The sequence below is a fragment of the Lissotriton helveticus genome, chromosome 4_1, assembly GCF_964261635.1.
Source record: "Lissotriton helveticus chromosome 4_1, aLisHel1.1, whole genome shotgun sequence".
NCBI classification, from domain to species: domain Eukaryota; kingdom Metazoa; phylum Chordata; class Amphibia; order Caudata; family Salamandridae; genus Lissotriton; species Lissotriton helveticus.
This window is the reverse complement of record NC_136063.1, coordinates 1,920,984,817-1,920,999,803: the sequence shown is the minus strand read 5'-3', so window position 1 is coordinate 1,920,999,803 and position 14,987 is coordinate 1,920,984,817. Positions and strand designations below refer to the sequence as shown.

General features: G+C 43.0%; 1 protein-coding gene across 1 annotated transcript in view; it reads left to right on the top strand.

The window, feature by feature from the left end:
• MOSPD1 (motile sperm domain containing 1) overlaps nt 1–12,854 on the top strand; it is a 212,556-nt gene extending 199,702 nt beyond the window's left edge. The window contains exons 5-6 of the mRNA XM_078688576.1: nt 4,232–4,393; nt 12,507–12,854. Coding sequence (XP_078544702.1) covers nt 4,232–4,393; nt 12,507–12,538 — 194 coding nt within the window. The 3' untranslated portion in view covers nt 12,539–12,854. The remainder of the gene's footprint in view (nt 1–4,231; nt 4,394–12,506) is intronic.
• Nucleotides 12,855–14,987: the final 2,133 nt, after the last annotated feature.

The window sequence follows — 14,987 nt, the reverse complement described above, 5'->3', positions numbered from 1 at the left end:
CCTTTCAGATACATGTTATCCACAAAGCAGTCCTGATCAGAACAGACAACATGACAGCAATGTATTATATTCAAAAACAGGGGGGGACGCACTCTCTACAATTATCCAGACTAGCACAGGAAATTTGGAGATGGGCCATTCCTCAAAACATCTATCTGTTAGCCGAACACCTACCAGGAGTTCAAAACCAGATAGCAGACATCTTAAGCAGACAGTCGGAACAAATACACGAATGGGAACTGCACCAACAAATACTGCAGCCATTCTTCCAAAGATGGGGACAACCAGAGATAGACCTATTTGCCACTCATCAGAACGCAAAATGCCAAAGCTTCGCGTCCAGGTACCCACATCACCTGTCGCAGGGCAATGCGTTATGGATAAATTGGTCCAACAAATTTGCATACGCTTTTCCCCCTCTCCCACTAATCCCATTAGTGGTCAGGAAACTGCAACAACATTCAATGACCATGATACTAGTAGCACCCACGTGGGCAAGACAGCCGTGGTTCACCACGCTCCTGCAACTCTCACAAGTGCCACATCAAAAGCTACGAATTCTACCCATGCACCTTACACAGAACCATGGAGAAATCATGCACCCAGATCCAACTCAATTGAACTTAGCGATCTGGCTCCTGAAATCCTAGAATTTGGGTACTTAGATCTCCCCCCAAATTGCATGGAAATAATTAAACAAGCGAGACGTCCAACCACCAGAGCATGCTATGCAGCTAAGTGGAAGAGGTTTGCTATACACTGTACTAATAACAATATCAACCCTCTAGACGTATCAACAAGGGAGATTATTTGCTACTTGTTACACTTACAGCAATGTAATCTAGCGTACACATCTATCAGAGTACATCTAGCAGCTATAGCAGCATACCTACAAAACAGGCAGCGCATATCACTGTTCAGAGTACCAGCGATAAAAGCATTCATGGAAGGTCTTAAAAGAGTAATTCCACCAAGATTACCACCTTCCCCAGTCTGGAACCTCAACGTAGTACTCACCAGACTAATGGGGCCACCCTTCGAACCTATGCATAGGTGCGAAATACAATTCCTTACATGGAAGGTGGCATTCCTTATAGCCATTACCTCACTCAGAAGAGTAAGCGAGCTACAGGCATTAACAATACAAGAACCATTCCTACAGATACACCAGAATAAAGTGGTTCTTAGAACAAACCCAAAGTTCTTGCCTAAAGTAATTTCAGCATTCCACATCAATCAGCCAGTGGAATTACCAGTCTTCTTTCCAAAGCCACAGACGGTGGCAGAAAGGGCTCTACATACACTAGATGTTAAAAGAGCCATTTTGTACTACATAGAAAGAACACAAGACTTCAGGAAAACTAAACAACTATTTGTAGCATTTTCCCCAACACATAAGGGCAATCCTATCTCTAAAGCAGGCATCGCAAGATGGATTGTAAGATGTATACAAATATGTTACATTAAAGCAAAGAGAACATTAACTGTTCCTCCTAGAGCTCATTCCACAAGGAAACTAGGAGCATCTATGGCATTCTTAGGGAACATTCCCCTAGATGACATATGTAGAGCAGCAACTTGGTCTACACCACATACATTCACAAAGCACTACTGTGTTGATGTACAGGCTGCACAACAAGCCAGAGTGGGCCAAGCTGTATTAAAAACTCTATTTCAGACAGTTGCGACAGACACTGGTGACCACCGCTAGGGAGGTAACTGCTGTACAATCTATTCATAAATGTACCATCTGCAGCCCATATGCCTCGAATGGAATATGCTACTTACCAGTATGCATCTGTTCTTGGCATACAGGGCTGCAGAGTGGTACATGCCCTCCCTGCCTCCCCGGAAACCTGTGTCTGTCCCAACATTATCTTATTTAGATACATTTACATGGGCATATCTTTATGTACTACACTACACTACTCCATCTAACCCTACTATGGCAAAACAATCTAAGGATGGAGCCGATGCCCATGCGCACTAACACCGAGAGGAGGAGTCACCTATGACGACAAAGACTTCTCCAGAAGAAAAACAAAGTGCAATCATCCGAGCCCAACACCAGATGGCGATCTATTCATAAATGTACCACTCTGCAGCCCTGTATGCCAAGAACAGATGCATACTGGTAAGTAGCATATTCCTTGTAGCACAAACCATACTAAGTCGATGTCAATTCACTTTCCATTTGGCACACTCCCACTTTCTTTTGCTTCTAAACCTCCTCAGCCCCTCTGCTTTCCTTTTATTTCTAACTCAGCCCCTGTTTCTCACCCCCCTCTCCCGCTCACAATTGTTTTCCACCCTCCTCCCTCGTGTCCTAACGCCCGCCTAAGCTGTTTTTTTAAATGGTGCACTGCATCGCTGGCTGCTCTGCAACATGGCTAAAGGAAAATAAAATCAAATGTGCATTGACAGGGTCAGTGCTGACCGCATCATAGTGCTTTTATTTATTTTTTCTTTAAGCCATGTTGTACAGCAGCTTGCACTGCTCTGTAATATGTAAAACATATTGACAAATAGATTTTGCATAGGCGAAACCTATTGGCTCTGCCAGTTCTTGTTTTCTAATGAGATGTTTAGTTCACATTGTGGAAAATGTGTTTCCTGAAGGAACCTCCATTAATCTTTGGTCCTAGATTCATTGGGTATTTTTACTAGGGGATGCCATCACATCATATTGCTCACATTTAGTTTGCATCTTATTCAAATGTATGCTACTTTTTGGGTCATTCGGTGATAAAAGGCTGATTTGAAAGGGCTATTTGGTGAATGGAGTCACAGTAGATCTTAAAACCCTAGCAGAAGTCATTAAGCAAAGCAACATTGTTAAATCGTTAGTGTTGAGGAATATTAGTCTCTTAGCGATTGAGAAAAAGAGTAAAGAGACCCGTGTGTTTTCTCTTCACTGGATGGCCATTTAAAGATACGTGTAAGCAGTTGGTAAGGCTCTCCAACCATGCTTATCCAGCAACAAAATCTTACAGCTCCTTGAATAAGGCATTGCAAACCTACCTGGAAATAAACCATAACTAAATAAACAAATAAACATAACTTCACAAGACAATGTTGTTATTTGTCTATAATGGAAACATTGAAAAAACATGATAGAGCCCCCCCCCCCCCACACACACACACACAGACACAGTGCTACGAGGCCATAGTACTGGCAAACTGTTTTACTCAAGCATCAATGACGTGGTATAATATATCATGGTTTTATCTCCATCACCTTTCAAAATGTATAGTTTGTGTAAGAAATGTTTTTAAGTGATAACGTTTTGAAGGAAAACATAATGGGGCCAAGTAACAGACCTGCTTGGCTCTGAGTTATTTGCATAGCTGTGACGATTGCTAGCAGACCACAGCTTGTCTAGTACGCATGCATTAACATTTTTTTCTCATAGGCTAAAAAACAAAGAAAACGAATGTGCCTTTAACATCTGTGGTAAAATGGAGTTAGTGTATTTTGAGCTTGCTCGTTGGCAGTCTCGGCTGCAGTTACCGACTCCCTCACTACCCATCCACTGTAAGCCACACTCCACCTCTAGACTCCATGACTTATTCATGATTTAAGGCCTGATTACAGGTCTGGTGGTACAGGAGCGGCCCACCACAATGCCTGATCACGAGCTTCCTTGTGTCTGGCGGTGCCTCTGAAAATGGGCACTGTAATGTGAATTGCCAAAAAAGTTTCTCCGCGGCATGGACTGTGCGGGAACTGGGGTGCATGCACGCTGGGGGGCGGGGCACATGTTTTGCCCATCTGCATGCATTCCCATGCAAATGGGCAACAGGGAATCCTGTAGGGCCCCTTTTGTTTCAAGACTGCCCCTTCTTTTCATGGAGGACAGACCTCCATGACACCACCGGCGATTCTGAAACTCTTAATATGCATGGCAGTGCCACATCGGCACCACCAGCATATTACTGAGGCCCTGACTCTCATGAATGATGGTTCTGTGGAGGCTGCGGCGGTGCAATGGATGTCTGACCGCCCAACTTGGGGCAGCCGGACCGCTGGTTCGGCGGTGGCCCCCTGAATCTGGCATTCCCCTGACTGCCAGACTCGTAATGAGGCCTTTAGTATGGTGGCTTTTCACTTTTATGAGGTGTGTAGGACAGCAGCCTGACCCCTCAGCTCAGGAAGCATGGTATTATGTTAAGCCGGTAAATTACTTCTGTAAAGTTCCAGTCGAGTAACATTTTTTATATATTTTTGCAGATAACAGAACCTCCTCATCAGGACCCAGTTTACTGACAGTCTTCCTGGGAATGGTGTGTATTGCAGCCTTGATGTTGCCTACCTTGGGGGAAATGGAATCCATAGTACCGCTCTACCTCCATTTAAGTGTGAATCAAAAATTAGTTGCTGCTTATGTTCTAGGTAAGTTCACTTTATCAATAATTCATAGGCTATGGTTTTCCTAAGCCAAGTCCAGAAAGACTCGAATTAGCTCAGTGACTTAATGCATCCGCTGCTGAAACCTGTTTATAACCTGCAGGTCTCAGGTTCCAGTGCTTACTGTGTTGAGACAGCCTTTGATTTATCCTCAGAAAGATAAGACAAGTACCAATGAGTTAAGGAAGAGCAACCCTTTTCTTTTACAGCACTGAGAAACTGCAATGCTGTAGCAGCAAATCCCATATACATCAATCATCGTCATTATTGCTATTCGTCAGTTATGGACTCGATATTTATTTGTTAAAACCCACTTTAATTGACATATGATATATTAGGTCTAGCAAACATAGGAATAATAGACTTTTTAACAACACCCCAGCCCATAGCACAGGCATCTCAGTGTCGTTGTATACATTTTATTATAAACACGTAGACCTTTGGTGGGTGTACGCTACCTACAAGGGCAACTACTCTTTCTGGATGGCCTAGCCTACATTCATGCCACTTCTGTCCCAGACAATATATCTTTTCTTTATCAGCTCATTACAGGAGTAAGAAGCTGCTTCTGCCCACTGTAATAACATTTGATAAAGTTAATTTCAGCACGTTACTCTGCCAGATACATTATATCTTGTTCCAGTGTTAGCTACCGTAGTGGATTAATATATGAAATTATTTCAGCCCTAGAATATTCCCCCTTTACGTCCAGATATTAAAAAGAGAGGCACACCCTACAAACCACTCTATAGCAGTGTATGCATAGTTACAAGCTTTTACAGAAAAGGAACTTTTTGCAATATTTGGGCTCCTGCTTGCATGCCTAATGAAACAGCGAAATGCTCTAAATGTTATATGTATATCTGTATTTTGTTAAGAAAATCAATAAAAATATAATAATTTTTTTTTTTAACTGGCGACGGAGAATGACACTGCATTTTAACTGCTGTAAAGTCAGCTTGAAAGGTCCCGGTCACCCTGCAACGTAAAATAGCACCCTAACCCCTGGGTAAATGGGTGTGTGCCACGAATGACAACGTAACACAGCAGAGGCCTGCAGCAACTGCTACTGTAGATACGTTTTTACTAAACAGTTGTAACCAATCACATCTACATAGCTTTCTAGCTGCAGAGCTTGAAGTCTCTATCTGGACTCTCTGGAAACAGGTTTAGACCTGTTTCACCTACAGGACTCCCGAGGCACTCGGGTACTCAGCTTTTCAACCTCTACAGATTGAAAAGGCTCTCGAGCCTGGGACCTGCAGGTTATGCACGGGTCTCAAAGCAAACACTGAATTTACAGCGTTCGCCACCTGTTCAGTAATTAATGTACATTAACTGTCTGTCGCAATGTGTTGGTGTATTTCAGCCTAGACTAGTATACTGCAGTGCCCAACAAAAGAAGAGCTTATTCATGCCACAAAGCACAACTGCTGGTTTGGGCATTCTCAGGACTTCTGGTCCTTGGCATCATTTTAGAATAATATATTGTAGGACACTCCTGTCCAAAGTTACTTTTAAACATGGCTGTTGGTGACTCCCCAGTGGATCAATGATTTACTTCAACCCAGAACGCAAGGAAAGTGTATAGTATTTTCAACTGTCAAAGGGAGAAAGCTGAACACAATCTACCAAGCTCAGACTCAGTTCACAATGCAGAGATTGAGCAAGGAACTCAAACAAAAGCTAGCTCCCAACTCACGCAAGCACCAGCTAACGACGGGCAAGTAGACGCAGATATACCCGTCAAGAGTACGGCAAAAAAGACAAAAGACATGCTGAGTGCAGAAATCCAAGCATCATCTGCCCCGCCCTCTAAAGACAAGGAGGCAATAAGCAGCGTGAACACATCCAACTCGTCCACTTTAGAGCTAGAGGCAGAACGGGCAGGAATAGTCTCGTTCAATCCCGAAGAGAGAAGATGACCAAAAGATCAAAAACGGCACATCCTAAGCAATAAAATCGAGCTAATTCCGCAATATAGCTCGAGAGGGCCTCATGACATACTGAATAGAGGGTCCATTTTAAAACTCCTAGAAGCATTACCTGCTCTCCGACACCTACAATCAAGCGACTTGGTATTAATCGAGTTTAAACCAAACCCTCTCAAACAAGGCCATGAATCCACGGTCACAACGTGGACTAAACATACCGACACCGAACAAATCTTGTCACATAGGGATGACTTTGCTTTATGGGGCATAGAGATAAGAAAGGTGGAGCCTGCACGATACCCCAGTCCGTTGCAGAAAGAAAGCCCTAAACGAAGCCTTCTAAAAAATGCCAAAGGTCCTGATCAAAGAAGCTGCATCGAAGATGAAGATCACGCTCTCAGGCAAATTACAATCACTTTTGCCCATCAGGATGCAGCTATATCTGAAAGGCACCAATAAGTACCCATGGCACCAATCAAAAGAAACCTAGAATGAACCAACGGTAGACGAACAACAGGGAAAGAGCAGGGTTGCAAGATCTGTTCATGGAACATCAACGGACTAAACACAAAGCTGGAGGAAGACGACTTCATAGAATTCATCACCCAGTATAAACTACTCTTGTTTCAGGAAACATGGCTGACAAAAAACACACCGTTGGTGGGATATAAAGAATTCTTCACACCAGCACATAAAGAGGCACGTCTCGGCAGGGCAAAGGGTGGCCTATCAATCTTCATATCTACTGACTTCCTTTGGTCATCAAGCCGCATCAAACTATACTCCACATGGATGCAATGTATCAAAATTGATATCTCGCCCAATATGGGTCTATGGATCGTAAACGTATACATGCACCCCGGTGGAAAACACAAAGGGAAAAGGATAAAACAACTAATTACAACAATTAACACACTAAAATCTACCTACCCGAGCGACAACATCCTTATAACCGGAGATTTCAACATGAATTTACTACAGAGCGACGAGGGAACTCTCCCAACTCACATCGATCCGCGACAGGGCAACCAAAGCAGGAAAAGCTCAATGGGGAGGAAATGCGCCTCAGAACTGGAAGCCCTCCACTTGTACACTCTAAACGGAAGGGGCCACTTGGACAAACCAGCTGCCCTAACGAGGGTCAGCAAGACTTCAGGCTCAACAATAGATTACACTCTGGCTGACCCCGACCTATTCACTATTATCAAAGACTTCCACATTCAGGCACGGGGAGAAAGCAATCACTACCCACAGACCTTCGCATTAACAATTCTGCCAACTAAGTCCGAGCAAGCACAGCCTCTATCTTTGAACACCCAACTCTTCAACCTGCAAGGGTTAAATTGGAACGAAGAGAACATTTCCAAATTAATGGATTCATGCCACTCATTGTTGTCACCACCCGCCACGTCAAAAGACATAGTAAAGACATGGGAATCCTTTGTGGTGGAAATAAACAAGAAATACCAAAGCAAACGCAGAGGACAAAAAACAATAAGAAACGGAGGAGGGAAATGGTACACTCCAAAACTACGCTTATTAAAAAGGCAAATGAACGTTTATCTCAGGGCTCAACGTAAAAAGGATCTTCAACTACCACAAGAAACCCTGAAAATAATTGAATCTTTAAAAAAGAGCTAAAACGAGAGACCAAAATGGCCAAGCGAAAGCACACGGAAAAACTAGAGTGCATTATACTTCATGCAAGCAAACAGCGCAATTCCAAAGACTTTTGGGCAAAAATTAATTTCATGCTTAACGGCAAACACAGGCAGTTTAATTCAGATATGACCGACCAGCTCTGGTGTAGCCACATCGACTTACTATATAACTTCACGTACGATACATCCACCAATAACACACTGGCATTACCACCTGAGCCCACTCCAACTCAAAGCCAGAGTATAATGGCAGAATCAAAGTCCCCCGAACCTAAAGTCATCTGCAAACCACCGACATTGGAGCACACAGGAGAAATTGATCAAATCACAATGACGCAGGTACTGAACATCATAAAAAACTTAAGAGCAGATGGAGCCCCTGGTCCAAATGGCCTCCCCAATGCCCTATTTACACAAGACCCAAAGTTTTGGGCCAGACAATTATCTCCCTTGTTTTGTCACAGCCTAAGCACCGGGAAAATTCCGGACTCCTGGAGGGGCAGTATTTTACATCCGATACACAAATCAGGGCCCTGCTCAGATCCAAATAATAATAGGCTAATAGCCTTAATAAATGTAGAGGCTAAGATCTATGCATCAAATCTTTTGATAGAACTGGAATCCTGGGTCAGCAGCAAAGGGCTAATTCCTCCGACACAAACAGGCTTTAGGGCCGGATACAAACTTAACTCTCCTGGCTAAAAAGGCAATCGATAATTCCTCCACGCTTTACACCTGTTTTTTAGACTTGACAGCGGCCTTCGATAAAGTGCCGAGATCTAAACTTTGGGCCAAAATAAAAGCCTGGGGCGCGCCGCCAAAGTTACTTGGAGCAATTATAGAGCTATATTCACACACCTGGGTTCAAATAAAAAAAGGAGATGGCCGATGCCTAACTAAGAAATTCACAACTTTGAACGGCCTAAAACAAGGCTGCGTGTTGGCCCCCAGCCTCCTCAACATCTACACTGCAGACTAAGAAAGTGATCTACGTACAATCCAGGGAGATCCACCAAAATTGGGCCAAACACCTATAGTTTACAATACGCAGACAACATAGTGCTCCTCTCAAAAACCCCGATCGGTCTACAACGTTTGATTGCCAAACTCGCGTTATACATCACCAAAGCACAATTAACTATAAACCTTAAAAAATCAAATATCTTATGCTTCTCCAGCTCCAGAAAGAAAAAACCTAAATTTGTATGGAGGATAAATTCTTCTACATTGACACAGGTGGACAAATATAAATATTTGGGCATTTCACTCGACCATCAATTAAAGTACAACCACCATTTAGAACTGGGGAAATCAAGCTTCAATTCGTTTTTAAAACGATACAAACACACCTAAGTGGTAGTTCCACCGGCCATATGCTAAAGATCGTAGCTGCCAAATGTTTGCCATCGCTCACATATGGCTCGGAAATGATGGCAACCAGGGACTCCACAGTGCTAAATCTAGCCCAATCCAGACTGTTTAAAAGCCTTTTTTCGATCCTGAGACACATGTCACAAGCCCAAATACGTTTGGAATATGGACTAACCAATCAGACTCCGGCTAGACAAGGTGCTCTGGCCAAGTATTACTGGCACATGAGGGACGCTGAAGATAACACCCTAGCCCATTTTTGCTGGCTAGAGGTCGAAAAACAGGCCGGGTCCTCAAATTCAACATACAAATCTCTTAGGCAAGCGCTTGTTTCATTAAAGCTGGAAGAATCCTGGCTCTCACCTGTATCATACAACGCTTTTAAACCTCTTACCAATAAAGCCATCAAAGAAGCCTCGCTGCTAATGGACAAACCGCAGTGGCAGGAAAAAGCCATGCCTGGATTGTGTTGCCAACTTACAAATATCTGAAACCTCAGCCATACCTGCAAGATTGTTTTAGAAACCACTATAAGAGGAAATTAAGCCTTCTGAGGTTGGGAGGCTTCTCGAGCAAAGACCTCACCCCCAAGTGGCAACGGTCCTGGTCAACTTCTGCCTGTCGCCTCTGTGGCAACGCCATAGAGTCTTTATTGCATTTAATATGCATATGCCCGGCATTGCATATTCTAAGGAAAACGCTTTTGCTACCACTTTTAAGAGAAGCTCAGGTGAGAACTTGCAGGGCGGCTGTGATAGAATGCCTCAGCGGGTCCCGGATACAACTAGCCTGCAAAACTATAACATTTCTGGCTCAAGCTGCAGAAGAGCTAGAAAACATGGAAGTAATTAAAGACGATCTTGGCCAACCGGTCTTATCACGGCTGCCCCTGGACCCCCACTTCCTTTCTTAATGGACATCCCCTTATTCTCACCTTTTCAGGCTGTGTTCTCTACTCTGAGTCAAAATGTGCATCTTCCACCTAACTCACTTATTCCCCAAAGTATTTGCACTTTTTCCTAGAACAATCATCAGTCGTTTTGCAGTTTCAATGAGATAGTCATATCCCCCCCTAGCCATATCCTTACAACTTTACACTGCGATTGTATACTTGTGCAAGTTTGTTAAGATAATGCTTTTTTTTCTCCTTGATTTTAATGTTGTTTGTATGCCTATTTCACGATGCACACGCTGTTTGTATGGTGGTAAGACCCACCCTTTTATGATTTTATACATCAAATAAAAGTATATTATTACAATGATTTACTAAAAAAAGGGGGGAATTCAGAAAGAATGAAGAACGAGTTAAGACCTAGAAAGATGTGTACATAGCACACAGTAACACCACGTTCTTCATATTTGTATTCACACAGATCAAGTTGTCCTACACTTGAAAATGATCTATGAGTGCGAACACACTATACCTCACTTTCAAGGCATCCATTAGTGCAAGCAAGTTATTCCACGTCTGCAAATTGTGGAGAAGTGTGGCTCACTGGTTAGAGCAGGCAGACCCTGAAGCAGAGGTCAGACCCGGGACCAGGGTTCAATTCCCGACGCGGCAGGGTCTCGAGCTCAAATGTCCACGGACTCGATAATTCTCGCTTCGGTGCCTGACCTAATCATGGGTTCACACTCTGCAACTCTAGGCATTAAGCTTGCTTAATCTCCACAACGGCCCCCCGCGGCGGGATGCCTGGCTTTCACCTTGGGGATGCCCTGTAGGGGCTATCTCACAGGGAAAAGCCAGGACGGGTTCCCAAGGCAAAGCGCTTAGAGACCCCTGGGTTATAAGCGCTATATAAATCCAAACATACATACATACATACATACAAATTACCCACTGGAGCTAAGGTGTTATCACACACTTACAAATCATCCATCAGAGCAAACAAGTAATCCTAAAATCACCGGGTATCAACAGTTCATCAGCAAAATTCTTAGGGCTAAAACCTGCTGCCTGGACTATCACTCCATCAGCATCACAGGAAAGATCCATTAACTCTCAAATCTGCACGAGTTGTATGTGTATGACGGGTACAGACCTATGGTTCATACACACTTGAGATCTTCCTTACTTGATAGCAACACTGATGTACCAACGACTTATAAAGATCTGTGGAATATGTAAAAACTCAATAAAATAATAAAATAAAAAAAATAAAAAATCTGCACGTTGTCAGTATAAACTGGAATGAGAGCATAAAAGTAGAAAGATAGTCCAACATGTGAGTTACCTTTGGTACATACTACAGTGTGATTTTCAGCAAATATTACCCTGTAAGGAGAGAGTCCCATGGCTACTTCAATCAATCAATCAATCAATAGAATTTGTATAGCGCGCTACTCACCCGTCAGGGTCTCAAGGCGCTGGGGGGGGGGGGGGTCGCTACTGCTCGAACAGCCAGGTCTTGAGTTGTTTCCTGAAGGAGAGATGGTCCAGGGTCAGCCGTAGGTGAGTGGGGAGGGAGTTCCATGTCTTGGCTGCCAGGTAGGAGAAGGATCTTCCTCCGACGGTGGATTTGCGGATTCGTGGGACGGAGGCGAGGGCACTTGAATATCATCTCACACCCCTATAGAACTTTAGATACTATTTTGTTTCTGCATGAACTGCTTTCTCTGGGGTCCCTGTGACCTAGAGGATGCATTTGCCGACACTTGTCCTTAGTACAAGTGATCATGGTCAAAATGTGATAAAAGCGCTAGCATCTGTCTGAGATTTAAAACTGCCCCTGGTGTCTGCTTCTTCACTCTGCTGAAGCACTATTAGAACCGAACTCTATCCATCAGGGAACAACTGAGAGGGCAGGTTGGGGTGGCTCACAGGAGAGAGAACCATTCAATTTCTTACTCAACATCAACCACACAGTCTCAGGTTTTCCCCTTCTTACCTCGGAAGAGGGATATCAGGGGCTAATGTTGGAGCACTGATGGGCAATACCATGAGACGAGAACTGAATGTGAAATGTAAAATATCTAAACGAGCTTCCACATCATTGTCCATAGAAAATTCTGAACGGTATTCTGAATAATGGTGTGGTTCCTCCAGCGGAAAGACATCTCCGTTCTTGATGGTTTGTCATACGGTATTCTATAAGCTTTTTACTAATTTTTATATTTTGTGTCTTTCAGGTCTTATCACAATGGTGATCCTTCGAACATGAACATACGTTTAAGCTTGAAACCAGATTCCCCTTCCTCGTACTCACATTATCATGAATGTGGACTGCCTTTTATTCATGTGTGTCTCAACAATATGCTCCAGAATAACTTAACAATGGTTAAATACTTGCACAAGTGTAATATATATTTTAACTGTATGTGTGAATGTGATTGAAAGAGTGCAAGCATATCATTCGACGATAGCGTTGCAGATGGAGAAGAAGCTCCGTCTAGTGGTATTTGTGAAACGGATCTGAAGAATACGTGTTTTGTATTGCACAAATGAAAAACTTTTATTAAAACATTGGTCATTTTACACTTTTTTTGTGATTGCGTTTTACATATTTAAATCTAATTCATTGAGCTTCACAGTCACACTCAAAACTACACTGGCTAAGTGCTCAAAGTTCCTGCATTTGTTACTAAACATATTTTTATATTCGATGCTATGCTCACCAACTTTTCCATATCACTAGTGGTTCTGCATTAATAATGATGAGAGAAGTTTCCAGTGCCTTATTTGTGATGTTCTATTCCCCGATATATGTGAGGTGTAAAGACTTACAGTGACAAATCAGATGGTTGCCTTCCAATCAGCAACCTAGCCTTAAAATACCACGTTTTATGTTTCCTTTATCTTTTCCTTACATGAGTGAACCTCGTTGGACTTTGGGATTCGTGTAACAAACTTGGCCAGGCCTCTCTTTCACTCAGTGAAGGCCTGTCACTTGAATTCTCTCACTTTGAACATAGGGGGGCATATTTACAAGCCCCTTGTGCCGCCAGTGCGTCACTTTTTGTGACACACCAGCAGTGCAGTTTGTTGCCCCATATTTACAAGGCCACGTAAAGCCACCTTGTGTGGCTTTTCGTGGCCTTGTTAATACGGCCCCTTATCACGCATGTTAGGGGTGTGCCATGGGTGTTGCTGTGGGTGTTCCCAAGGAATACCCATGGATTCTGCCACATTTCCAGATTTACGAGAAATCGTAAACCTGTAAATGCGTCAGAATGGGCGTACGGAGGCGCAACAAGGAAAACTTTTTTAATTTCTCCTCATTTTTCCCCTTTCTATGCGTGCTGCATTCTGCAGCGCACATAGAAAGAGGAAAACACCTCTTGTGATTGTTTTTGTAGAGGAAGGTATTCCTTCCTGCACAAAAGCAATCATCCCCACTACGCAGGCACCCAAGCACCCTGGTGCAAGGGTGCCTGCGTCGGTGCATGGCAGCCAATTGTGCACCAGCACAAGGGAGAGCAAAGGGATCCGTCATATTGCTGTAGATATGACACATCCGATTGGTTCCAAAGTAACGCTGCCCAGCGCAGCCAAATAGCTTGCATCACCGCGCTGAGTTACTTTGTTGTAGATAAAGCCCAGCATTTCTTGACAGCCACAAGTAATGAAAGCCAGTTAGTGTCTAGTCAAAAACATTGCAGTTTTTTAAGGACAAGGGAGTCCTGAGAAATCAGTCTTTGTGTTCCTTTTCTACTCCCTCACTTCTACCCAGAATATTGATATTAAGAGGCCATCATGTACATTGTCTGGCTGTAACTGGCAGGTGTGATCTTTGTTTATCTCTAGTGGTGGTTCATCCCAGGACACTATTGCCGTATAGTTTATCTTCATGGTTCTCTTTTTGCTATGAGAACTCTTTGATGCAAAATGATTGCCTCTGGAGACTGCATCTGAGGGTATGTGACTGACTTCAATAGCAACAATCCCCAGAGCCCCCTGTTTTCTTGTTGCAAAACCAATCAGCCAGACTTCAGGAAACCACCAGCATTTCTGCTGAAGAACGCGTGTTGGTCTTATGTCACTATATCTTGGTCAGAAACGTTGACCTACAAAGATGTTGCATCCACTATACCAATGTAATGTTAAGATAGGTATACGAAGGGAAGTATAGATTTTTTATTCTACTTGATGATATGTAGTGGTCAATATGTTGAATTTCAGTATGGTTGTAGGTTGATATTTTGACCATAATAAAAAGCCGCTCCACCAGTGTATTGGATATCTCGTGACTCACTGCACCAGCAATCAATCCCCGCAGCTCCACAAAAGAAATGTGACATTAGCTAATTAGGCAAATGGGAGATTGCAAACAAGAAAAAAAGTGGAGGATTACCCAACTTCAGGAGGCCCTCACCAAATTAAAACTCTACATTCTCCAAGCAAAAATAGCATCAGCCCAGCAAAAACATAAATGAATTATTCATGGGAAAAATCAATAAAATATGATACCTGATTGACAACACCAAACACCATCCAATTCATTCCACCATGCAGAAATGGATGCTTCAAAGCTATCATATTGACATGCCTCACGGACATTCTTTTTTTAAGTTTTAAAGAATAAGTTTATTAAAAAATGGATTGCAATACATAAATCAGAATATTCCTAATGTTAAAGAAAAGCAATCATGGCAAAATAAGAATATAAGTAC